This window comes from Coffea arabica, chromosome 2e (assembly GCF_036785885.1).
Source record: "Coffea arabica cultivar ET-39 chromosome 2e, Coffea Arabica ET-39 HiFi, whole genome shotgun sequence".
NCBI classification, from domain to species: Eukaryota; Viridiplantae; Streptophyta; class Magnoliopsida; order Gentianales; family Rubiaceae; genus Coffea; species Coffea arabica.
Genome location: NC_092313.1, coordinates 71,868,411 through 71,888,407, shown reverse-complemented (window position 1 = coordinate 71,888,407; position 19,997 = coordinate 71,868,411). Strand labels below are relative to the sequence as shown.

The window sequence follows — 19,997 nt, the reverse complement described above, 5'->3', positions numbered from 1 at the left end:
GATACGAGATTGTTCGAACTTGATTCACCAATTAATCAACTTAAATTTGCATAGCATTTTATGTTCGATAAATTTCAAACTCAAAAAAGCTCGTTCAATCTTGTTTCAATAAATAAACAAATCAAATTTGAACAAAATTTTAAATTTATTAAAATAATCAAACAAGTTTGAACATTAGAACATTCGATTTAATTAAACTCATTTACACTCCTAAGTTTGACTTTGTTCTTTCTTCTTTCTTGCTGTTTATTATATTACACCACAATTGGACTGATGAAGTTTTTGTTGGCTCTTGTACGTTCATTTTGTTAGCAAAGACAATTTCCTTTCTCAAATACATATTAAATCTTTCAGGTACAAAAGTTTTTTTTTTTTTTTTTTAAATCTAGAATTCCAACAAAAGTTTGCTGATTCCATTCTATCCCGTGTCAAACCTTCTGAAAAATTAAAAGTAACCCCATTTAAATTTTTTTTCATTGTCTTTATCTAAATAATTAAAAAAAAAAAAGCAAGTTAGGATTTAAGTCTGACGTGGAAAATCTCCTAAAACCCCAGGAGAAGGGCTAATCCGTCATTACACAGATGAATCCAGTGCCTGCATCTGCCGAAGCAGGCCTGGGCGTTCAAAGTCGTGGTGGTTCCCAATAACAAAAAGCCACGTCACAGAAGTGACACTCTGATCCAACGTGGCTTATAATAATTGGACCACGTAATCAAATGGATCCACGTCAGATTCCGCCCAAAATCTTCCTTGAGCGTAAAACCCAATGGGAAACCCCCATCAAAATCAAATTATAAATAGGACTCTCTTTCTCTCTCTCATTTTTGCAGTGCCTCAGTCCTCACTCTGAAATTCTTCTTTCTCCATCAGCCATGGCGTCGCAGCAGCGGAGAATAAACCCTAGCTTTCTCTTTCTATGCCTTGCTCTCGGCCTCCTCTTCGCCTGCGCCTCCGCTAAGGTCTTCTTCGAAGAGCGTTTCGATGGTATCTTCACCTCCCGATCTCTCCCTCTGTCTTCTACTTGTTCTTTTTCTGAATGTTGAAGTAGTAATTGAGTTTGGTTTTCAGTTATTTACAATTTGTCTTAGCTTTACTTGTCGAAATTTGTGTGAAGATCGGATTTGGATTAGCGGTTGATGTATTGATTCCAGTTTTCTGATTGGATGATTTGAAATGTGAATGGAATTCTGGTCTGTTGACTAGATCTGTTGATTCTGTCGATAAGAAGTTGAGACTTGGATTTCTTTTTGATGATTCGATGTAATGGTTTGTCGGATGTAATTGATCTTTTTTTTTGTAAGTAAGGGCTGTTTTCTGGGCAGTACGCTTGCTTCCCGGATGTTGCTTGGTTACTAGATAAGTTAGAGGTGTGATTTTGTGCGATTCCAGGAGGATGATGGTGATGTTAATATGATCTGTTTATATAGCTTTCCAGTTGAGATGTTTGGAAAGAATTGAATATGTTAACGGTTTAACAATGTTATTGTGTCGGTCCTAGGTGGCTTTGAACAATGTTTTCGTATTGCTGATGATTAGTGTTATCAATTGCACATTGTTTCAATTGGACGACTATGTTTCTGTAGAATAATGTACAATCATGAATCATGTCAGCTTGTTATTGTGTTTTGGACACCCCACTGGTGCTAGACTGAAGGAGGAATGTTGGTAGATAGCTTTCTTAGATATCATTTTCTGTCCAAAGGGAAGTCTGTTAAAACGTAAAATCAGTTTCTATTTGATTTTTGTACTAAAATGAATGTACAAGCAATTTCTATTTGATTGTCATACTAAAATGCTTTGTGCTGATAAACACTTTTAGATGGATGGGAGAAACGGTGGGTAAAGTCTGATTGGAAAAAGGAAGATAATACTGCTGGAGAGTGGAATTATACTGCTGGTAAATGGCATGGAGACCCCAATGATAAAGGTAACCTTTTTTGCCCTGTATTCTTGGTGCACTTTTGGAAGTGAACTTGGAAGTTAAGGATACATTGGATCTTAGCTTTGATGTCCCAATGCAGGTATTCAGACCAGTGAAGACTACAGGTTCTATGCCATTTCAGCTGAGTTCCCTGAGTTCAGCAACAAGGATAAAACCTTAGTGTTCCAATTCTCCGTGAAGCATGAACAGAAGCTTGACTGTGGTGGTGGCTACATGAAACTACTCAGTGGTGATGTTGATCAAAAGAAATTTGGTGGTGACAGCCCATACAGGTCATGCCTTAGAAATCATTGTTATTTTCATTGTATATTCTTTAATTCCTTCAACAGTGGTTGATTCTATAAAACTTTTATCTTCAGTATCATGTTTGGACCAGATATCTGTGGCTACACAACCAAAAAAGTTCATGCCATTCTCAACTACAACGAAACAAACCACTTAATCAAGAAGGACGTCCCATGTGAAACTGACCAACTCACTCATGTCTATACCTTCATCCTACGCCCAGATGCCACTTACAGCATCCTAATTGACAATGTTGAGAAGCAGACTGGTAGCTTGTATTCTGACTGGGACCTTCTTCCACCGAAGAAAATTAAGGATCCAGAGGCCAAGAAAGTAATTGCATTTTCATTTCCTTTCTGATTAACATCAATTGATATTTTGCTGTGGTTATGGTATTAACTAGGCCTTTGTGACAGCCTGAAGATTGGGATGACAAGGAATACATTCCTGATCCTGAAGATAAGAAACCAGAGGTGAACAAATTCTTTCTTCTGTTTGCCATTTTTTTTTGGGTTATTCTAGCCAGAAAATGATGATAAGAAGCACTTTTTTCTGTTCATACAGGGTTATGATGACATCCCTAAGGAGATTCCCGATCCTGATGCCAAGAAGGTATTTTTCATTAGAATCCTGTTTCCTGTATTGCCAACATGCACCTATACTCTGTTTGGAGTAGTGATGATGTTGCTGATGAGTTGTTTACAAATTGTAGCCTGAGGACTGGGATGATGAAGAAGATGGTGAGTGGACGGCCCCAACCATTCCCAATCCAGAATACAAGGGTCCGTGGAAGGCCAAGGTGTGTTGGATCTGAATTCGGGTTTGATTGCAATGATTCATTGACTAGTTGTGTTTCTCACTATATTGTTTCTGTATCAGAAAATCAAGAATCCTAACTATAAGGGAAAATGGAAGGCACCTTTGATTGATAACCCAGGTTTGCCCTCTTTTTGGAATGACCATGTACTTTGTTAAACCATGGATGTGTAAGTTGACTCGGATTGAATGTTGCTTATGCATGCAGAATTTAAGGATGATGCAGATCTATATGTTTACCCGAACTTGAAGTATGTAGGCATTGAACTGTGGCAGGTGAGATTGCTTCTCAAGTGTTGGAGATATTGTTTCTTCTCATTGGATTCAACTGATTGATGGATGGAAATATATGTCCTCTTCAGGTGAAATCTGGAACTCTATTTGACAATGTATTGGTATCTGATGATCCTGAATATGCTAAGAAGTTGGCTGAAGAGACATGGGGCAAGCATAAGGATGTATGTGGAATTTTTTTTCCCCAAACGATGCACAAAAAATAAAAAAATAAAAAGGTTTAAATTACTTTCGTCGGCTTGTTGACACATGAAAATGTTCATGTTGTAGGCTGAAAAAGCTGCTTTTGATGAGGCAGAAAAGAAGAGAGAGGAGGAGGTACTTTTCATTAATTTTCCTCTGTTGCATGATGTCTTGAGTACATTTGAATTCCATTTCTGTATAGTTTGGACTTTGGACTTCCTTTATACTGCATTATTTGAACAGTGATCATTTGATTATGAAGAGACAACTTATATCTCGAACTCCTGTCTGATTTTGTTTCAGGAAGCAAAGGATGACCCAGTCGATTCTGATGTAAGTTCCTGACTAAAATGTTGTTCTCAAAAGAGACTCTTTTTGCTCCAGATTTTAACTGTGATATGTTCTTATTACGTGCACTTTCTTAATGGGAAAAACTTGTTCTTTTAGGCTGAGGAAGGCGATGATGATGATGCTGCTGATGAAGCAGATAGTGATGATGCAGACACCAAATCAGAAACAAAGGAAGATGTTACTGCCGCAGCTGAGGAAAATGTTAAAGTAAGGGCTTGTCTGATCCTTCAGTGCTGAGTTAACTATGATGATTTGTTATCAGAAATTTCAATTGTTTTAACTCTCTTACTTCCACCCTTTTGCAGGACGAGCTGTAGGAAAGTACGTGCGAGTGCTGTGGTTGGCCCAACATGCTGCTGCGAAGAAGAGCTTTGTTGGCAATTGAGCTCTCGACATTTTTCCTTTTTTTTTTTTGGCTTTTAGCTCTAGAATTGCTGTTTAGGGAAAAAAGATATTGGAGGCTCTGCATGAACTTGGTGTTGCGATACTTCTTTATTCTCATCTGGCTCAGCCATTAGAACCAAAAGAGAAACATGCCTGTTTTAGTTTTAGATTTATGAACAGCCTGGACTTGGAACATTAGCGGTGTTGAGATTGATTTATTTCGAAGATTTCAGCATTAGTCTGACATGGATGATCTTGCATGTTTTGGAATTAAAGCCCCATTCCGTCAATTTGTTAACTAAGCTGTAAAACTAAATCCCCTTCAACAACCATTGGCTATGCGGCAGCTTTGACCCTTTGAGAATTTGTTGCATTACCAGGAAGTCCCACCAAAACAAAGAAAAAAGCACGTCCCCTGTTGAAGATTTAGGTCCGTCAGCAACACGAAACAGCTCCACTAACTATAGCTGGGATGTAACCTGCACTTGGGAGACTCATGCCGGAATTTTACTTCAAAATTTCAGGTCCTTGCGAAGTGAAAACAAGACAATATTGAACCACCTAAATCAACATGAGCACAAACCTTTGTTCCAGTTTCTTACTCTAATTTCTTTGGACTAGAAGTTTTTGAGTAGAAATGCCAGGATATATATACGCGTTTGTTCCTATTTCCTTTACTGGCAAAAGATTTGAAAGTAGAAATGCGAGGAATTACTAGTAGTGTATAAACGGTTTCTTCCTATTTCCTTTCCCTGTAAAAGGCGTAAAAGAGTTCATATCAGCTTCCAGCACAAACATTCCATTTTTCACCCAAAATCAAAGATGAACAAAGTCCCGGAAAACTGAGTAGTATCTCCAAGAACTTCCACTTTATTTTCAAGCGAAGACATAGAGAGGAAGACCAGAAAATTTGGTGTGTTTGGATCGCAGATTTTCAAAGAAAAATTTCTACATTTTTTCGTGGGCACATTTTTCAATCACCTTTTTACCTCACGTATATCAAATCATTATCGTAATTTTTCTACAAAAAGTCCAAAAAAATACAATCCAAACAAATAAATAAATAAACCATTCAACAGTCAATGTTTGAATTTGCGCTCAATATCTCTAATGGCATCCATTAGTTTGTCTGCATCGAATGGCTTGCACAGATGAAAATCCATTCCAGCGTCAACAATCTTTCTGTGTTCTTCAGGCATAGCATGGGCTGTTAGTGCAAATATGGGAATATGGATGCCGTGAATTTTCTCTTCCTTCCTTATAAGTCTTGTTGCTTCATATCCATCCATTACTGGCATCTACCAACAAAAACAAGTTCCAAGCATGACCATCAAAAAGCTTCATATAGCAGTACGAACTATACATTTGTGGTCACTATCACAAGAATAACTTAGTTTTCAAAGACAGCTTCAATGAACTATGAGGATGGAAAATATTTAGGGTTAAAAACAAAAAAGCCCTGTATGGTATACCTAATACATAAAAAGCCCCATGTGATTTCAAAACATACAAAATGACGCCTCATATTTTGAACTAAATTGTAAACTAATAGAATTCGTTAAAATTAATGAAAATGACGGTCTTAGCTGTAAATTTACTGGATTCCGTTAAATTTTCCGTTAAGTTTACCGGATTCTGTTAGTTTACAATTTAGTTCAAAACATGAGGTGTTGTTTTGTATGTTTTGAAACCATGAGAGCTTTTTTGTGTATTAGGTATACCACGTAAGGTTTTTTTGTTTTTAACCCAAATATTTATGATGTTCAAAGTTTTTTCCTGAAAAAATGTGAGAGTTACAGCTTATCTGAAAACCAAAAAAAGAAAAAAAACCGAATTTGTGACAGAAAAAAAAATGTCAAAATATCAGAGTCAGTAGGATCTTGAGAGTACCTCACAATCCATTATTATGAAATCATATGGGAGAGTTTCCTGATTAATTTCCTTCTCATCATTCAGGACCTTGCAGACTTTGTCGAAAGCCTCCTTCCCATTCTCACAGACTTCCACTCGAGCACCGAGTTTGGAAATCCTCGTGCTGGCTACTCTACGTAATACCTCGAGATCATCTACTACCAATACAGATTTTCCCTTGAGTGGGTTTGGAGAGCTTTGGTCAGCAGCTGGATCATGTATTACAATCTCCTGGAGTTCTTGTTTTTCGTCTGTTGAAATTTTGCCGTTTTGAAGCTCAGTATTGCTGGAGAATTTAACCAATCTATTTGGAGGTACAGTAGTCTCAGAGGAGCCCTCATTTTCTTGAACTGCTTCAGCTTTAACGATCAACGACTCAGGTGGAAATGCACCATGAAATACAGGAAGAAGTCGTAGCACGCCATATAAACCTGATCCATGCAAGGGTTTCTTTAATATGTAGTCACAAGGAATTAGTGGCCTTTGCTCTTTCACGTCTCTTGAATTCCTTCTAGGAATAATTGAATTGTCCCAGTAAACAACCTTACACTGCAAATTTCGTGTTTCCCTCTTAAAGCTGGACAAAGCTGCACTTGCTTCCAAGGAAGGTCCAATAGCCGCATCAATCACGATCAGTATAAAATTTTGGACAGCTTTGGAGTTGAAGCTTTTTCTTTGGGGGAGATGAGCTTCATGTCCATCTGTAGCACCTGAATGCCCTTCATTCAATCCTGAATTAGAATTGCTGGACGCGGACAGGTAGTCAGGCGGACTAGATTCGGATTTCTCATGCAGATTAAGCTGGAAATGGTCCATCTTTTCCTTTATCTTATATAGAATACGTCTTAGATCTTTATCTGTCTCTGCAACTGTTACTTTTATGCCAATATTCTCAATTGCTCTCTTGGAAATCTTTCTGCGCTCTTTACTTGCAAGTAAGAGCACGACATGGGATCCCTCCAATCTTGTATTGGGATAGCGAATATGTAATTCAAAATAATGCAGAAGATCACTTGAAGAAACTCCATTTTGCATATGGTTTCCATCTTCATCCATGACAGTGGACACCGGATTGCATACTGTCAAAAAGACACTGAACCTAAAGCAGGTTCCTTTTTCTCCATTTTCTTTGTCAACGATTCTGATTTCTCCCCCCATTAAACGTACCTAAGCCATCAGCACTGTGTTATACTCAATAATTTCTAAGAATAAAGACGGCACAAGGATCATCCCATGACAATATTTTTATTTTTCTAATTTGATGATTCAGTTGATGAAACAGCTACTAAACTAAATGATGAAGTAAAGACAGCCAATGCAATTTCTTACCAAAGACTGAACGATGCCGAGTCCTAGACCCCATCCTTGTTGTCCAGCAGCAGCGACTGTAATCTGAACATAGTTTTCAAACACAGATTTTCGCCTCTCCTTTGGAATCCCACAGCCCGTGTCATCCACCTCGAACACGAATTCCATACAATTAGGATTTTCATGAACTGTATGGATGTCATCAAGCGAATGTAGGCTTCCACTGTTCTTGTAACACAACCTTGAGAGACAATTTAATGTGCTTCTGCGGTTAGAAGCAATTATAGCATTCTCTTTACTTGTTTTCCTTGCTATACAGCGAACAACAACATGGCCTTCTGTCGTAAACTTTATAGCATTACTTAGCAAATTCTCTAGTATCTCTTTGAGCCTTCTTCTATCACCCCTGACATGGCGAAACTTTATAATTGAGAAATCACATTGGTCAAATATGACATCTATCCCTTTCTTAACGCCAACAGGATAGTACATATCAACAACGTCTTCAAGGACCTGTTCCAGGTTAAACTCTTCTTCTACAAGTTCTGTCTTACCAGCTTCAGTTTTACTTTTATCAAGAACTGTATTTAGTAGACCTACAACAATTGCCAAAGGACAAAGAGAAATTATGACTGCATACATGTTGAAAGAAATTGAGAAAATGCATGTCCACATTTATGAGAAACAAATATCTTGCAGGCTAGAGTGAAGTGAACCAGAAATTGAATGAGTACTCATCCAGCCCCAACATATTATCAATATTCACTTCAACTTCTCTAGACTTCTAACTTGATTAGTCCATTATGAATTGAAAAACAGAATGGTTACCTAATAGATCGTGTACATATGTATCTAGTTGTGACAAGTTGGCTGCCAACTGAGAATTTGGGACGACATCTTCACGACAAAGCTCTATCAAGCAAGTTATAGCTGTCAAGGAAGCACGTAGATCATGACTATATGTAGCAAAGGCATTCGTCTTGCTCATGCTTTTGCGCTCAGCTTGTTGAGTTGATTCTTTTTGTTTTACGAGTGCATCGCACAAAACTATCTCTCTTCGTGCAGCTTTCAGGATCAAAAAAATGAAGAGGCAAAGCGAGACAACTGATCCCACAAGCGTAAGAACAAGAAGCATGATGGCTAGCATGCTGCTTTTATGGGCAGCAGCTTCGTTTCCATCTTCCGGAAAAGCCAATACATATACCTAAAATACAAATTAAGACACATTTGATTATCCAGTTGATTTAGTTCAACTTGTTACTATTAGTAGTTAAAAGCAAAAGGCATTTCCAATGTCGTATAAAGTGTTTATGCTCCAATCAAGTATGCCAGGATGATAGGCTGACGGTTAAGGACGACGAATCCCTATGATGGTCTGCAATCATGGATATAAAACTACTAAAAAAGATAGACATACTGAGTGTAAGGCTATTATATCATTCTGTTAAGCAGAGTAATTCATCCAGTTCTTTCGGACAATATTGGTTTTAGATAATCAGGGGACTGCCTATTAGATCTCATCAGAATTTGGTTTCTGGTAAAATGAAAAAAATTCTCACATGATTAATTCAGATAAGCATACTGCAGGATAGTTGTATTTCATATATAAAGGTAAACAACATCAAGAATAAGCATTAGGGAGACATTTCAAACAATAAAAGGAACAAGAGGTATCGAAACTCCTCGGGCAAGCTTCAATCTCAACACTTCATCCTCGCTGGATCCATTTCTCCACTGCAGCACTACATCTTATAAACTACCGGCTCATCTCCACAATATTCATTTCATTACACTAGCTCCCCTCCATCACAACACCCCACTACCACTTTCTCCTCGGCCACGAACCGAGAGCGAAAAGAGCCTTCCGTTTCTGTCTCTGTCCGTAAGCTTGAGGGAAAGAGAGAGAGACTTGTTGTTTTATTCGTCTCACCTGCGAGCTGGTGAAGGGGACCGAGAACCATCACTTTCTTCATCAACTCCACCGCCTGCAACAGCCAAGCAAATCAACCAAATCCCAAGCCCATCAGTAAGCCGAGAGAATCTTCAACCAAGAGAGGAAAAATATTTCTGGTTCCTCTTTGTTTTAGCTTGCAACCTCATACCTAACAAACCTTATTTAACCAAATCAAAACAGAGAGGGGAACTTGGCTGATTCATTTTGATAGCAGAAACCGTGAGCCAAAAGTGAGAGAGTGAGAGAGATAGCTTGGCTAGCTTCTTCATTAGCTAACACTTCTCTGTTCCGTGTGTAAGCTGAGCAAGAGAGGGAGGAACGGTGAGCTGCGCTCTGCACTGACGAGACGAGAGAAAACTTGCAGCCGCTGGTCGCGCAACTTGAGCCTTAAGCCGAGGTAAAATCTGGTCTTAGATTAGCTAATTATAGGTAGATGATGTTGTTTTGAAGTTTGCATGTGAGGATGATGCGGTTGGATGATGAGTTAAAGCACCAGAAATTCTGATTCTTAAGAAAATTGAAGCTGCCAAGAGTTTGAGCTGGGAAATTTGTAACTGTAATTCGATAATCTGAGCTTAATTGTATGTTTAGCTAACTAAAACCTGGACAATTATGCTTCGCATGTGGGTATCAGTCTTGATTTTGCAAGAATTGAAGGAAATCAGCATCTACTTGCATGCAAGCTACCCGAGAGGAAGAAAATAAAATTCTGGTTGGTTGATGTTTTGTTTTTCTTTCTTGGAGATGACCGAACTCAGCTGCGGATTAAAATCTGGATAATTATACCTTGCGTGATGTTAATAAGTTTTGATTAGGTAAGAAAAATTGAGAAGTGCAGAATCCGCTTGCATGCAAGCTAACCGAGGAGAAATTGAATGAATTTATGGTTGATGGGTGATTTTGTTGTTGTCCGAACTTGGCTATGGTTTGAAATCTGATTCTGGAACCAAAACGGATAGGTAGTCAATTAATCTAGCCGTGCCTGTGATGCTTGAGCCGAGGATAGGATAGAAAAAAAGAAAAAAAAAAGAAAAGGGGAAATCTGAATTTCTAGAATTCCTTGTGAAGTGGAGCTGCCGTGACTTTCTTTTATGTTCTTGAGTTAAAATTTTGGTTAAGTTGTTGAAAAAATTGATTGTTGGATGCTAAGAGCTAATGATTGATGAAACTCTTGGCCATTTGAGTAATTTTTTACAAGTGCTAAATTCTTGGTGAAATTGTTTAAATAGCCGGCCGAAATACACTTGGAAAGTCGACAAATTTTGGTTGGAAAATTGGTGAGTGAGCTCTATGAAATCCCACAATGACTTGGATGATCTGATTAGCTAGGATTGGATGCTGATTGTGTTGATTAAGTGCTAATTTAGTAGAGTTAAGTGGAAAAATTGAAAAGGAAGTCAAATGAGGAGTTGCATGTGAAGATGCTGTTTCTGCCCTGCTATTTTCGTGCAATTTAGTGTAATTTCTTGAAGGCCAATTGACTTGTTTCTGATGCAAATGTGAAATATAGGCTGTGTTTAAAGTTTCCTCGAAATTTTACGTAATTCGGGTGAGTGTGTGTTGAGATTTAGAAAATCTGCCAAAACTGGGAAATGATTCCCGTCACTACTAGACAGCCAGATTGTTTTGGCCATAACTCTGTACTCCGATGTCAAAATTGAGTGCCGTCAGTGGCATTTGAAACTAGACATTCCTAGCTTTCCATTGGTACCAAATGCACATTCTGGTTCCACTTGAGTAAGCCACACCATTCGATTGAAAATCACTGTCCTGTTTCATTTCTCTCTAGGAGACAGGACAGGACTTGTATCTTGATGCTCAAAAACGAGTTGTTTGTGAATGGAATTTGAAAATGATTTCTTCTGTGAAATTATAGCCCTACAAATGTATTTTCCAACGCCACCAACCATACTCAATTCCGAGTTAAATTGAGTGATTTGTGATCAAAATACGGAACCTGCCCTGCTCTTGGAAATCCTAACTTTTGGACAGATTTGATGCAAGGCTTGGTATAGACTTGCTAATTAAATTTCTTGGTGTTAAACACCCACCAAAGGTACCATGAATGTTCTTTAGATTTTGCCTATACAAATGAACCATCTTTAGAGGATTTTCTCTTGGTCAAAAGTTTAGAAAAGGAAATTTTCATACACAAAGCAGCCTTGCCTTAAAATTTTGGAAACTTGAGTGATTTTGTTAAGTGACTTCCCGTGCATATTTTTCTATGAAATTTGACAGAGGAATAGCCCTTATATGGTAGTATTATACTGCTAATTATGGTGTTATTCTGAGACCGTTTCATGACTCAAATAAATTACCAAAATTTATGACTTGAGTTTGAAAACCTTTGTTTAACAAGAAAATTTTAGTAACTTTGAGCTACCGTATCTTGGTGCTCAAAACTCTGTTTCTCATTCTGTCTGTTTTGTTATACTCTTGGTTTACAACACTAATTGAGTTACAAATTTCAAAGGCTAGTTCCAATCAAGTGAATTTTGCCGAGTTTTCAAAATTGGCAAAAAACCAACTTAAATCTGCCTTATGAACCAAAACAGAGATTTTGAGCTTATTTTTGAATGCTTTCCATGTGGAATCTTAGAAAAGTGTATTCTAGGAACTTTTAGTACTTTGGAAGAGATTTCCATTGGTACCAATCTTTCTAATTTTTGACATGTAGAATGTGAGATACGATTTTTCAAAGTATCGTATCAAAACTGAAAATTTTCTGAATTCCACAGAAGGGAGTTTTTCAAGTACTCCTTATTCCTTCGATATTATTCAAATGTTTTATCCTTGATTTTCATGATGTAGACTTAATTTCTCTTGTACCTTGAAACCCCGCTGGAGAATCTCGATTTAGGATAATTAAGGTTTGTTTCACGAGATTTTTCCTAAGATTGTACTATGATACGATCTTCATCAATAGTAAGGATTATAAATGATAGACTATTACTATTTGTTCAGGCGCACACGAGAACCTTCAAGAGGATCCGACAGAGGACGCTTGAACTTCAAATTGAACCTATTGCTCTTGTTGCTAGGTGAGTGTTCCATATAGGAATACGTAATTGAATAAGTCTAGGACATGCTCATTTCATGATTATTAAGTGTTAAGTTTTTACCATACTCATGTCTATATAAATAATGAATACTTGCATTGTATACCGACATGAATTGGTTAAATGATTAACCATATCAAATGACTATATAAACTCGATACATGTTTAATTTGCTAGATTACTTGCTTAGCCTACTTGGTTTTGTAAAATGAGTATCCCTGCTTGTTCTATACTTATTTGGTTAAAGTGCTTTCTTGACTCGATATGTGATAATTTAGAAAACGATTTTTGATCCATCGAAATGAGCAGTGTGTACTTTATCACACTAGCCTTTCGAGTGGTGACTTGTGTGAAATGTTTTCGTAAATATCTTACGTGTTGTGACGTCGTTGGGGTGAATCCTTCGACCAGTTTACGTGTTGTGAATCTCCTCGACTCTCGCGTGATAAAAATAAGATAACGGCCAATGATGGCCTATTAATATGGCAAATGCCTGTCAAATAACCGTCACTACTCAACCGTTAACCGTTTACCAACCCACATGACTATTCGATATCTGTGAATTACATGCTTCCATGAAATCAACTTGTATTGCTTACGTGCTTACGTGCTAAGTATCCACTTGATTACTTGATTATCATGAATCACATGTTATATGAAATTGTCTATCATTGATAGGCGAGTGTGTACTTTACCTCACTTGACCTACTCAAATGATGAATTTTACCTTTTGTCGAATTGCTTGGTTACCTGTGCATGCTGTAAGCTCTAAGCTGAACTTGGGCCCTGCCTCGGTTACTGACCTACTCGAGCCAGGACTGGGCTCGGTCGGGTAGGTTGAAACCCTGGACAACCGTTTCGGTATACTCGAGTACTACCACTGGAGGGATAAGGTGATGGCCAGTCAAACCGAGGGGATCCGGAAGTCATAAGGTGCAGATGACCGATGAAGTTCCACTGGAACACCGTATCCTACAGTATATGTTTACCTTGTATCATAACAATTATTTCATGCTAAAATACCAACATGAAATCATGAACTATACATGCTCAATGTCTCATACCATGATAAATGTCTCAAATTACCGTATAATGATTATCACCTCATGATAACATGCCATTATGTAACGTTGAACCATTACATATGATATGCCCGACTTTCTTGATTTGTTTGAACTGTTAGAGTGTCTTGGAACCTCACTGGGTTGTGTAGCTCACCCCACGTCATTTATTTTTCCTGACAGGTCCTGGCAAATGGGCCGATCTGAAACCTAGTTGTATTTTCTTATGAATGTAATTGAATCTTATGACTTCGCTTTGCGGCTTGTAATGTATAATTATATTTACATAGATCGGATTGGGAATATGTTAAATTTAGGCGAATTTTTGTCTTGGATTGCCACTTGAAGCTGGAAAAGTGTAAAACCTAGACTTGTTATGTAGCTTATATGAATTTGTTATTTGGGATTGTCGGAATTTATTCAGTGATTTGTAATGCGTAAGGTTTAAGAATCGATGATTAGCTATCCTATAATACTGTTATCTCTGAAGTTAATGTGGTTTTAGTAATTGATTTATTTGGAGAGAAACGATGTTGTAATAATCTAGGTTATACTTCGGAAGGATTTGACTAGCTTGCTTGCATGAGTCCTGGCGAGAGTTAGGCAGACGGCCCGCCAATCCTCTGGTTCGCCTTAGGGGGAAGTGGGGTCGCCACAGTCCCCAACCTAAATTATTTATTCAACACTTTTAGAATTCAAATATAGATTAATAAACTATATTAAGCTACATCACACTTTCAAATTATAACAATAATTAGTTATAACAACAATCAGATTATTAAGTGAAATCTGATTTGTAGTCAATTCCAAACCTGACACATATTATTTCCTCCTGACATCAACCACATACTCCAAAAAAGACCCGCATTCTCCAAAAAAAGTTAAAAAAGTTAAGATCTTTACATTTTTAAACCCCATTTTCTCTGATAAATCACCTAAATATGGACCACCAACTCTAAAATGACAGATATGGGGTAATGTGGAAAAGGAATAAACAAATTGGAAAAGGATTACAAATCCTAAATATTAAATGGACTGAATATTGAACAATAAGTTCTGATTCTTACCTAGAAATGTCGAACAAGCTTCACGATCAGATTTCCTCACCAATCTGTCTTTCCCTTCTTCGCGACCGAATGCAGCCACGGCGTTTTCAACTCAAATTCACGATATTTCAGCAACAATTTAGTATACAAATCCCTTGTCTTAGGGTCTTTTTCCTTACACAGGATGAACGAGAAAAGAGTCAATTGTTCATCCTCTCTCCCTCTCTATTATAAATGAGGGTATTTTGGGTATTCGACCTGCAGCTGGTAACTTAGCTTGTTAAGAAGTCTATTTCCACTTTAGTTATGAAGTTTAGGGCGTTTATGTGTATGTTTCTAAACGATAGGGGGGTTTCGTGTCTTTTCGCGAAACCATAGAGGGGTTCTGTGTATTTTACCTAAACTTTTTCGTCACTTTTTCTTTTTCTTTGTTTGCCATCCTTAGAAAACTAAATAGTAGAAACCTTCAATAACAGCCAATAACTTCTTTTTCTTTTTTCTTTTCTTTATTTAACAATATTAAAAAAATCCATTACACAACCTAATAAAACCTTTTAATAATTGCTCATTATTTTTTCTTATAATTTTTTTTTTAATTCACACACACATAGGATGTGCATTTTTCACTAGTATATGTTAAAATGTTGAGAGGCAAAAAAAATTGAAAATTAGGAACAACGAACTAAGTAATTTTAAATTTTAATTTTGCAAGCAAGTCAATAGGCACAATATTTGCACATTCGTATTTTTTTTACGTAGCAAATAATTTTCATTTTCATCACTCCTAGTTTTTTTAGAAAGTTCAACATTTTGTAGTACAAGGAAGAGATAGAGAAAGAACGAGAGAATAAGGATAATATGCTTTAAATTTCAAGGTTCAACATTGAAAAAAATATATCATTTCTTCACACTATTAAAACATTTCCTAACCACTCTCCGCAAAAAACAAAGTGCCTGAAATTACAAATTTCAGTTGAAGATAGTAACAAATGTAAGATGAAGATAAATTTTTTTTTCTTAAACTATTATTTAGAATATAATTCCCAAAATGTATGTTTAATGACAGTCCTGTCAAACTCAGCCCCATATTTTTCTAGGATGAGTTGCAGGATGCTCCCTGAAATCTGACTAATTCGTAATTTATCTTCTAAATTTAATAATTCATTGTACTTGGATATTACCCTAAATGGATATTGCCCTAAACCATCAAAGTATGGCACTATGATGGAATCAGTCTCAAGCCTATAAGTTTTTCCATATAATCCTGAATCAAAAGGCTTCACATATGCTGCTGACAAATTTATTTTATGAGTACTATAGTCTTTTTATTCAGAAGTAACTGGCAAAGTTAAGTGATTTTCAATTAGTTTGAGCAATGCATCACAAAAAGTAATATTACAAGATACACTTCAATTAAATTTTTTTTTTCAATTCAGTTGTATTTTTAGATTATGTGACTTAGAAAATCAAACTAAATGAGGAGTGCCATCTAGGTATAATGCACTCTTATGTTGTTTTTTCTTTCTTGATATATAACTGAACACTTGCATATACTGTTTTATTGAGTTAATACAAAATAATTTAAAAGTTTCAAGTTGTGTTCTTTATAATTGACTTTTTTGGTGAAACCATATCATGTTGTCACCTCTCGAGTTATCCTTTTTGTCTTTTTTTTTTTCATTCTAATTTAAAGAAATATATGCAATATATATGCTTTCAAGTTTTAACTCGAGAAGGGATGGGTTGGATGATATAGGAGAAGGGACTGTAAGTGAGAAATCTGATTTTCAAATCTCCCACTTACTTACACTAAAAAAGCGCAAAAAAAAAAAAAAGAAGAAGAAAGCCAAAACCCCCGTAAACATGATTCCATACGGCTTTTTCTTTTTTATTTTTATAAACAAATAAAACATGAAAAAATATCACTGTTGGTTTTATAATCTGTGCTGTAAATATATAACTGAAAGAATCCTCAGTTTTTGAAAAATTATTACAATATTTTTTTATTTATCACATCATAAAAAAGTGCTATAATATCATATTCCAAAAACCTTTTCAATATAATCTTCAATCCAAACATAGTCGAGGTTTATGATGCATGAATAAGTACCTGTATGAACGTGTATAGTTCAATATAAGAAAACATGACTACAAACAAATATTCCTTTATTCTGCCACCTCCTCAAAGTGACAAATTAAGCAGGATAAAAAAAAAGGGAAAAGATACACAAAATTCAACCCCCAAAAAAAAAAATTTTACAGATGAAGTGTAGTATCAACATCAGAAACGTCAGGCTTTTGTGGTCTTTTCACACCCCTTTTGTCATGAGCAGACCATAAGGCACTAAATGAAGGTCGAGTAGTACCACTGCTCTTGAGAGATCGATAATCTGCATGCTTGTTGTTCAAGTTTAGTTCCAAGGAAAGTGGATCTTGATGAAAAGGCGCAGCTGGTCTTGATGGAAGAAACATTTGATGATGATCCTCAGAGAAGGAGTTGTTGTTGTCGTTGTTGTAGTTTGTTGGGACGATAATTCGTTTGGCCTCTGATATTGATGAGAACGTACTCATTTGTCTCTCCTCTTGTCTCTTCTCCTTTATTCTTTCCAGCTTCTTGAATCTTTCTTGTAGCAAAGCAATGGAAGGACCAACAATGGCTCCAGCAGGATCACCATCTTGGCGTCCCATCTGAGCAAGAATGGCTATAAACACCTCAAGAATAATACCCTTCAAGGAGATGTATAGCAATGAAGTTTGAGGGCTTTGAAGGGTTGAATATTTGCCTATATAAACGATGAAGTCCTTGTCAGTTTGCTTTTTGGTTTAAGGATTTTGCAGCCTCCTAGCAGAATCAAAATGACGTATCAGGGAGGAGAATCGGCGACCTCGGTACAAAGTCCAAGAAGAACTGCTTAAAGACTAAACCTTAAAAATGAAGGTAGATTTGGTATAAGTGATGGCAAGAGAACTTTTTAATAGGGCAAGATGGTAGAGGAAAACGTCCAAAGAAGTTGGCATTTTGCTTTTGGAAGAGCTGTTATGGAGGAATAACCGGTTAGGTCGTCTGTGTCGGCTTGTCTTTATCAATTTTATTAGCAAGATTAATGGTATCGCTATCGGTGGAATGGTGATAGGAGAGATGAGTTCATGCACAAATTGACAAGAATTGGCATGAATTTTTAAGATAAGTTGGAAGCTACGTGAAGGAAAGATGGCACCTAACATGATCCTTTCCATTTCACACTTGATTAAGATAGAGGAATTACGATGGACATTTGGCATAGTATACAGTTGGCAAGCTTAATTACAAATTTAATAACTGCAATCAAATCTTCCTACATTATCTTTGTAAAGATTAGAAGGGTAAGCAAGTCTAATTAAATCAAATACCCGAGTATTAAACCTTGTTTGATTATTTTGACGAGTTTGAAATTTTATTCAACTCTGACTTGTTTAGTTATTATCGAATCGAGATTAAGCGAATTTTCTATCGAATTTGAAAGTTATCGAATACAAAATACCATTCAAGTTTAAATTGACTAATTAGCAAATCAAACTTGAGGGAGCTTGATTCGAGTATCGAGTAGTTACTTCATTTTTCAGCTCTAGTCATGATAACAAATTTCTCATAATTTGCATAAAATTTGGTTATACTTCTAACTTTGGAAAGGCATTTGTGCAGTAAGTAATTTTCCTTCATTAGAGAAAACAATGCTTGTACTATTTATTTGGAAGTAGCATGAAAACATTCTCATTGGCGGCTTTTGCGTTTTTAATGATTTTAGATGGTCAAATACCCTAACGTGCAAAATTGGGATCGAATTCTGATTTTATCATCAGTTCCTTTTGGCTTGTGTTTTCTGGTCATGGTAAGACCGTATATTCCAAGGAAATGTGTCAAGTGACGCCAGAACCTTGCTCTCTGAAACAAACAAAAGTTTAACATTTTTAATACCTATTGTGGACAATGATCAAAGAATAGTTGGATTTTGTATTGTAGTAAGGTTTTGTATTAATTTGGATTTTGCTAATGCAGTCTGCAAATGCAAACAAACAATCATAGAAGGATAACTTAGTGGTAAAAACAGGAATTAGTCTCTGATTATATCAACTGGAAGTGTCAGATAAGCATGAATCCATAAGAAAATGGATATACACGCAAGACGAACTCAAATAGTTCGGTTTATAACAATTCTTTCAAGATTCTAAAAGTTTCATTCAAGACTTGTTGACATTTTCTGCAGATTTTTGAAAACCTAATGATAAAAAATGATTAAATCAGAATCATCCTATCCAGGTCCAACTTCTTTTTACTGCTTCTTTTCTCTAAATTCCTTTCTCTTCGGGAGGAAGATCACCATAGGTTTCGTTTTTATTATTTTCTTGGTCTCCCTTTTTTCCTTCCATAGATTTTGTTTTTGTTATTTTCCTAATAAAGTTTCTCTTAAATTTTCTTAGTGGGAGATAACTATTTCTCCTTGGGTTCCTAGTGAGATTTTGTGTTATTTTTCATTGTTTTGTTATTTAAATTTGAATTTACTTCAGATCTGGGAGATCTGAATTTATTTCATATTTGGGTCTATGTCGACAGATCTCATTATCTTTATTGGAGATTACAACTGTTGATTGGCAGATCTGACGATTGTTACATGCATAGAGTGGGCTGCAGTGATTTATTCTATGAGAGGATGATTTTAAAATTGATGGTACTTTTTAAATCTGTTCTTAATTTATCAGGTCTTTTGTATCTGTTAAATTACAAATCTACAATTTTAGTGTATGTTTTATCTGCCATTAGGGCAATGATGTATATCAATCGTGCTGGACGATTTCCAGCAATTCGTTAATGAAATATGTTTTGTTATAAAAAAAAATCAAAATCATCCTTGAATAAATTCTAAATTTTAACTTTTTTTATTATTAGAAAATTTGAAATCTAAAAAGATAGACAATGACATCATAAAAACTAATTATTTAACATCAAATCTGAAATCAATATGAATAATCAAATGAGAACAGACTCTTAATAATCGTTTTTATATTATCACCATTGATTTAATAATAAAATGTTTAGATAGATACTTATTTGGTAATAGCCATAACTTGTAGTTTCTAAATAAAAATTTAAGATTTACTAAATAGTTTAAATTCCATTAAGAAAAATACTTCATTAGAACTTACAAGGAGAGAGACAAAATGAGATATTAGGATAATTTTTAAAAATATATAAAGTAACAAATTATTATTTACGATTTAGACCAAAAGCTCCTTTCCATTCATATATGGTATAGATAATTTACTAGTCTAATAAGAAAATAAAAAGCTTGCCAGAGGAGTAGTGGAGAAAAGTAAAATATGTATTTACCAAAATTTCAATTCCAGGAATAAAGGAAAACCTCCAT

At 36.0% G+C, this 19,997-nt stretch overlaps 2 protein-coding genes and 1 long non-coding RNA gene across 3 annotated transcripts; 2 read left to right on the top strand and 1 right to left on the bottom strand.

Annotated features, from left to right (window-relative positions):
- Nucleotides 1-785: 785 nt before the first annotated feature.
- On the top strand, nt 786-4,500 carry LOC113732949 (calreticulin-like). Its single transcript, XM_027259014.2, has 14 exons — nt 786-985; nt 1,821-1,928; nt 2,023-2,215; nt 2,303-2,561; nt 2,645-2,701; nt 2,793-2,840; nt 2,941-3,027; nt 3,108-3,165; nt 3,253-3,320; nt 3,407-3,502; nt 3,609-3,656; nt 3,825-3,854; nt 3,969-4,079; nt 4,178-4,500. The coding sequence occupies exons 1-14, from the start codon at nt 874-876 to the stop codon at nt 4,187-4,189; spliced, it is 1,287 nt and encodes a 428-aa protein (XP_027114815.1). The 5' UTR covers nt 786-873; the 3' UTR covers nt 4,190-4,500.
- Nucleotides 4,501-5,272: 772 nt separating this feature from the next.
- On the bottom strand, nt 5,273-8,860 carry LOC113729449 (histidine kinase CKI1-like). Its single transcript, XM_027253744.2, has 5 exons — nt 8,822-8,860; nt 8,304-8,679; nt 7,497-8,071; nt 6,147-7,334; nt 5,273-5,554 (listed from the first exon to the last, which is right to left on the bottom strand). Exons 1-5 carry the CDS (start codon nt 8,858-8,860, stop codon nt 5,336-5,338), a joined length of 2,397 nt encoding a protein of 798 aa, XP_027109545.2. The 3' UTR covers nt 5,273-5,335.
- A 275-nt stretch (nt 8,861-9,135) lies between these two features.
- On the top strand, nt 9,136-14,002 carry LOC113729648 (uncharacterized). Its single transcript, XR_003458173.2, has 3 exons — nt 9,136-9,826; nt 12,394-12,470; nt 13,733-14,002. It is a non-coding gene; the product is annotated as an uncharacterized lncRNA (long non-coding RNA).
- The last annotated feature ends 5,995 nt before the right edge of the window (nt 14,003-19,997 follow it).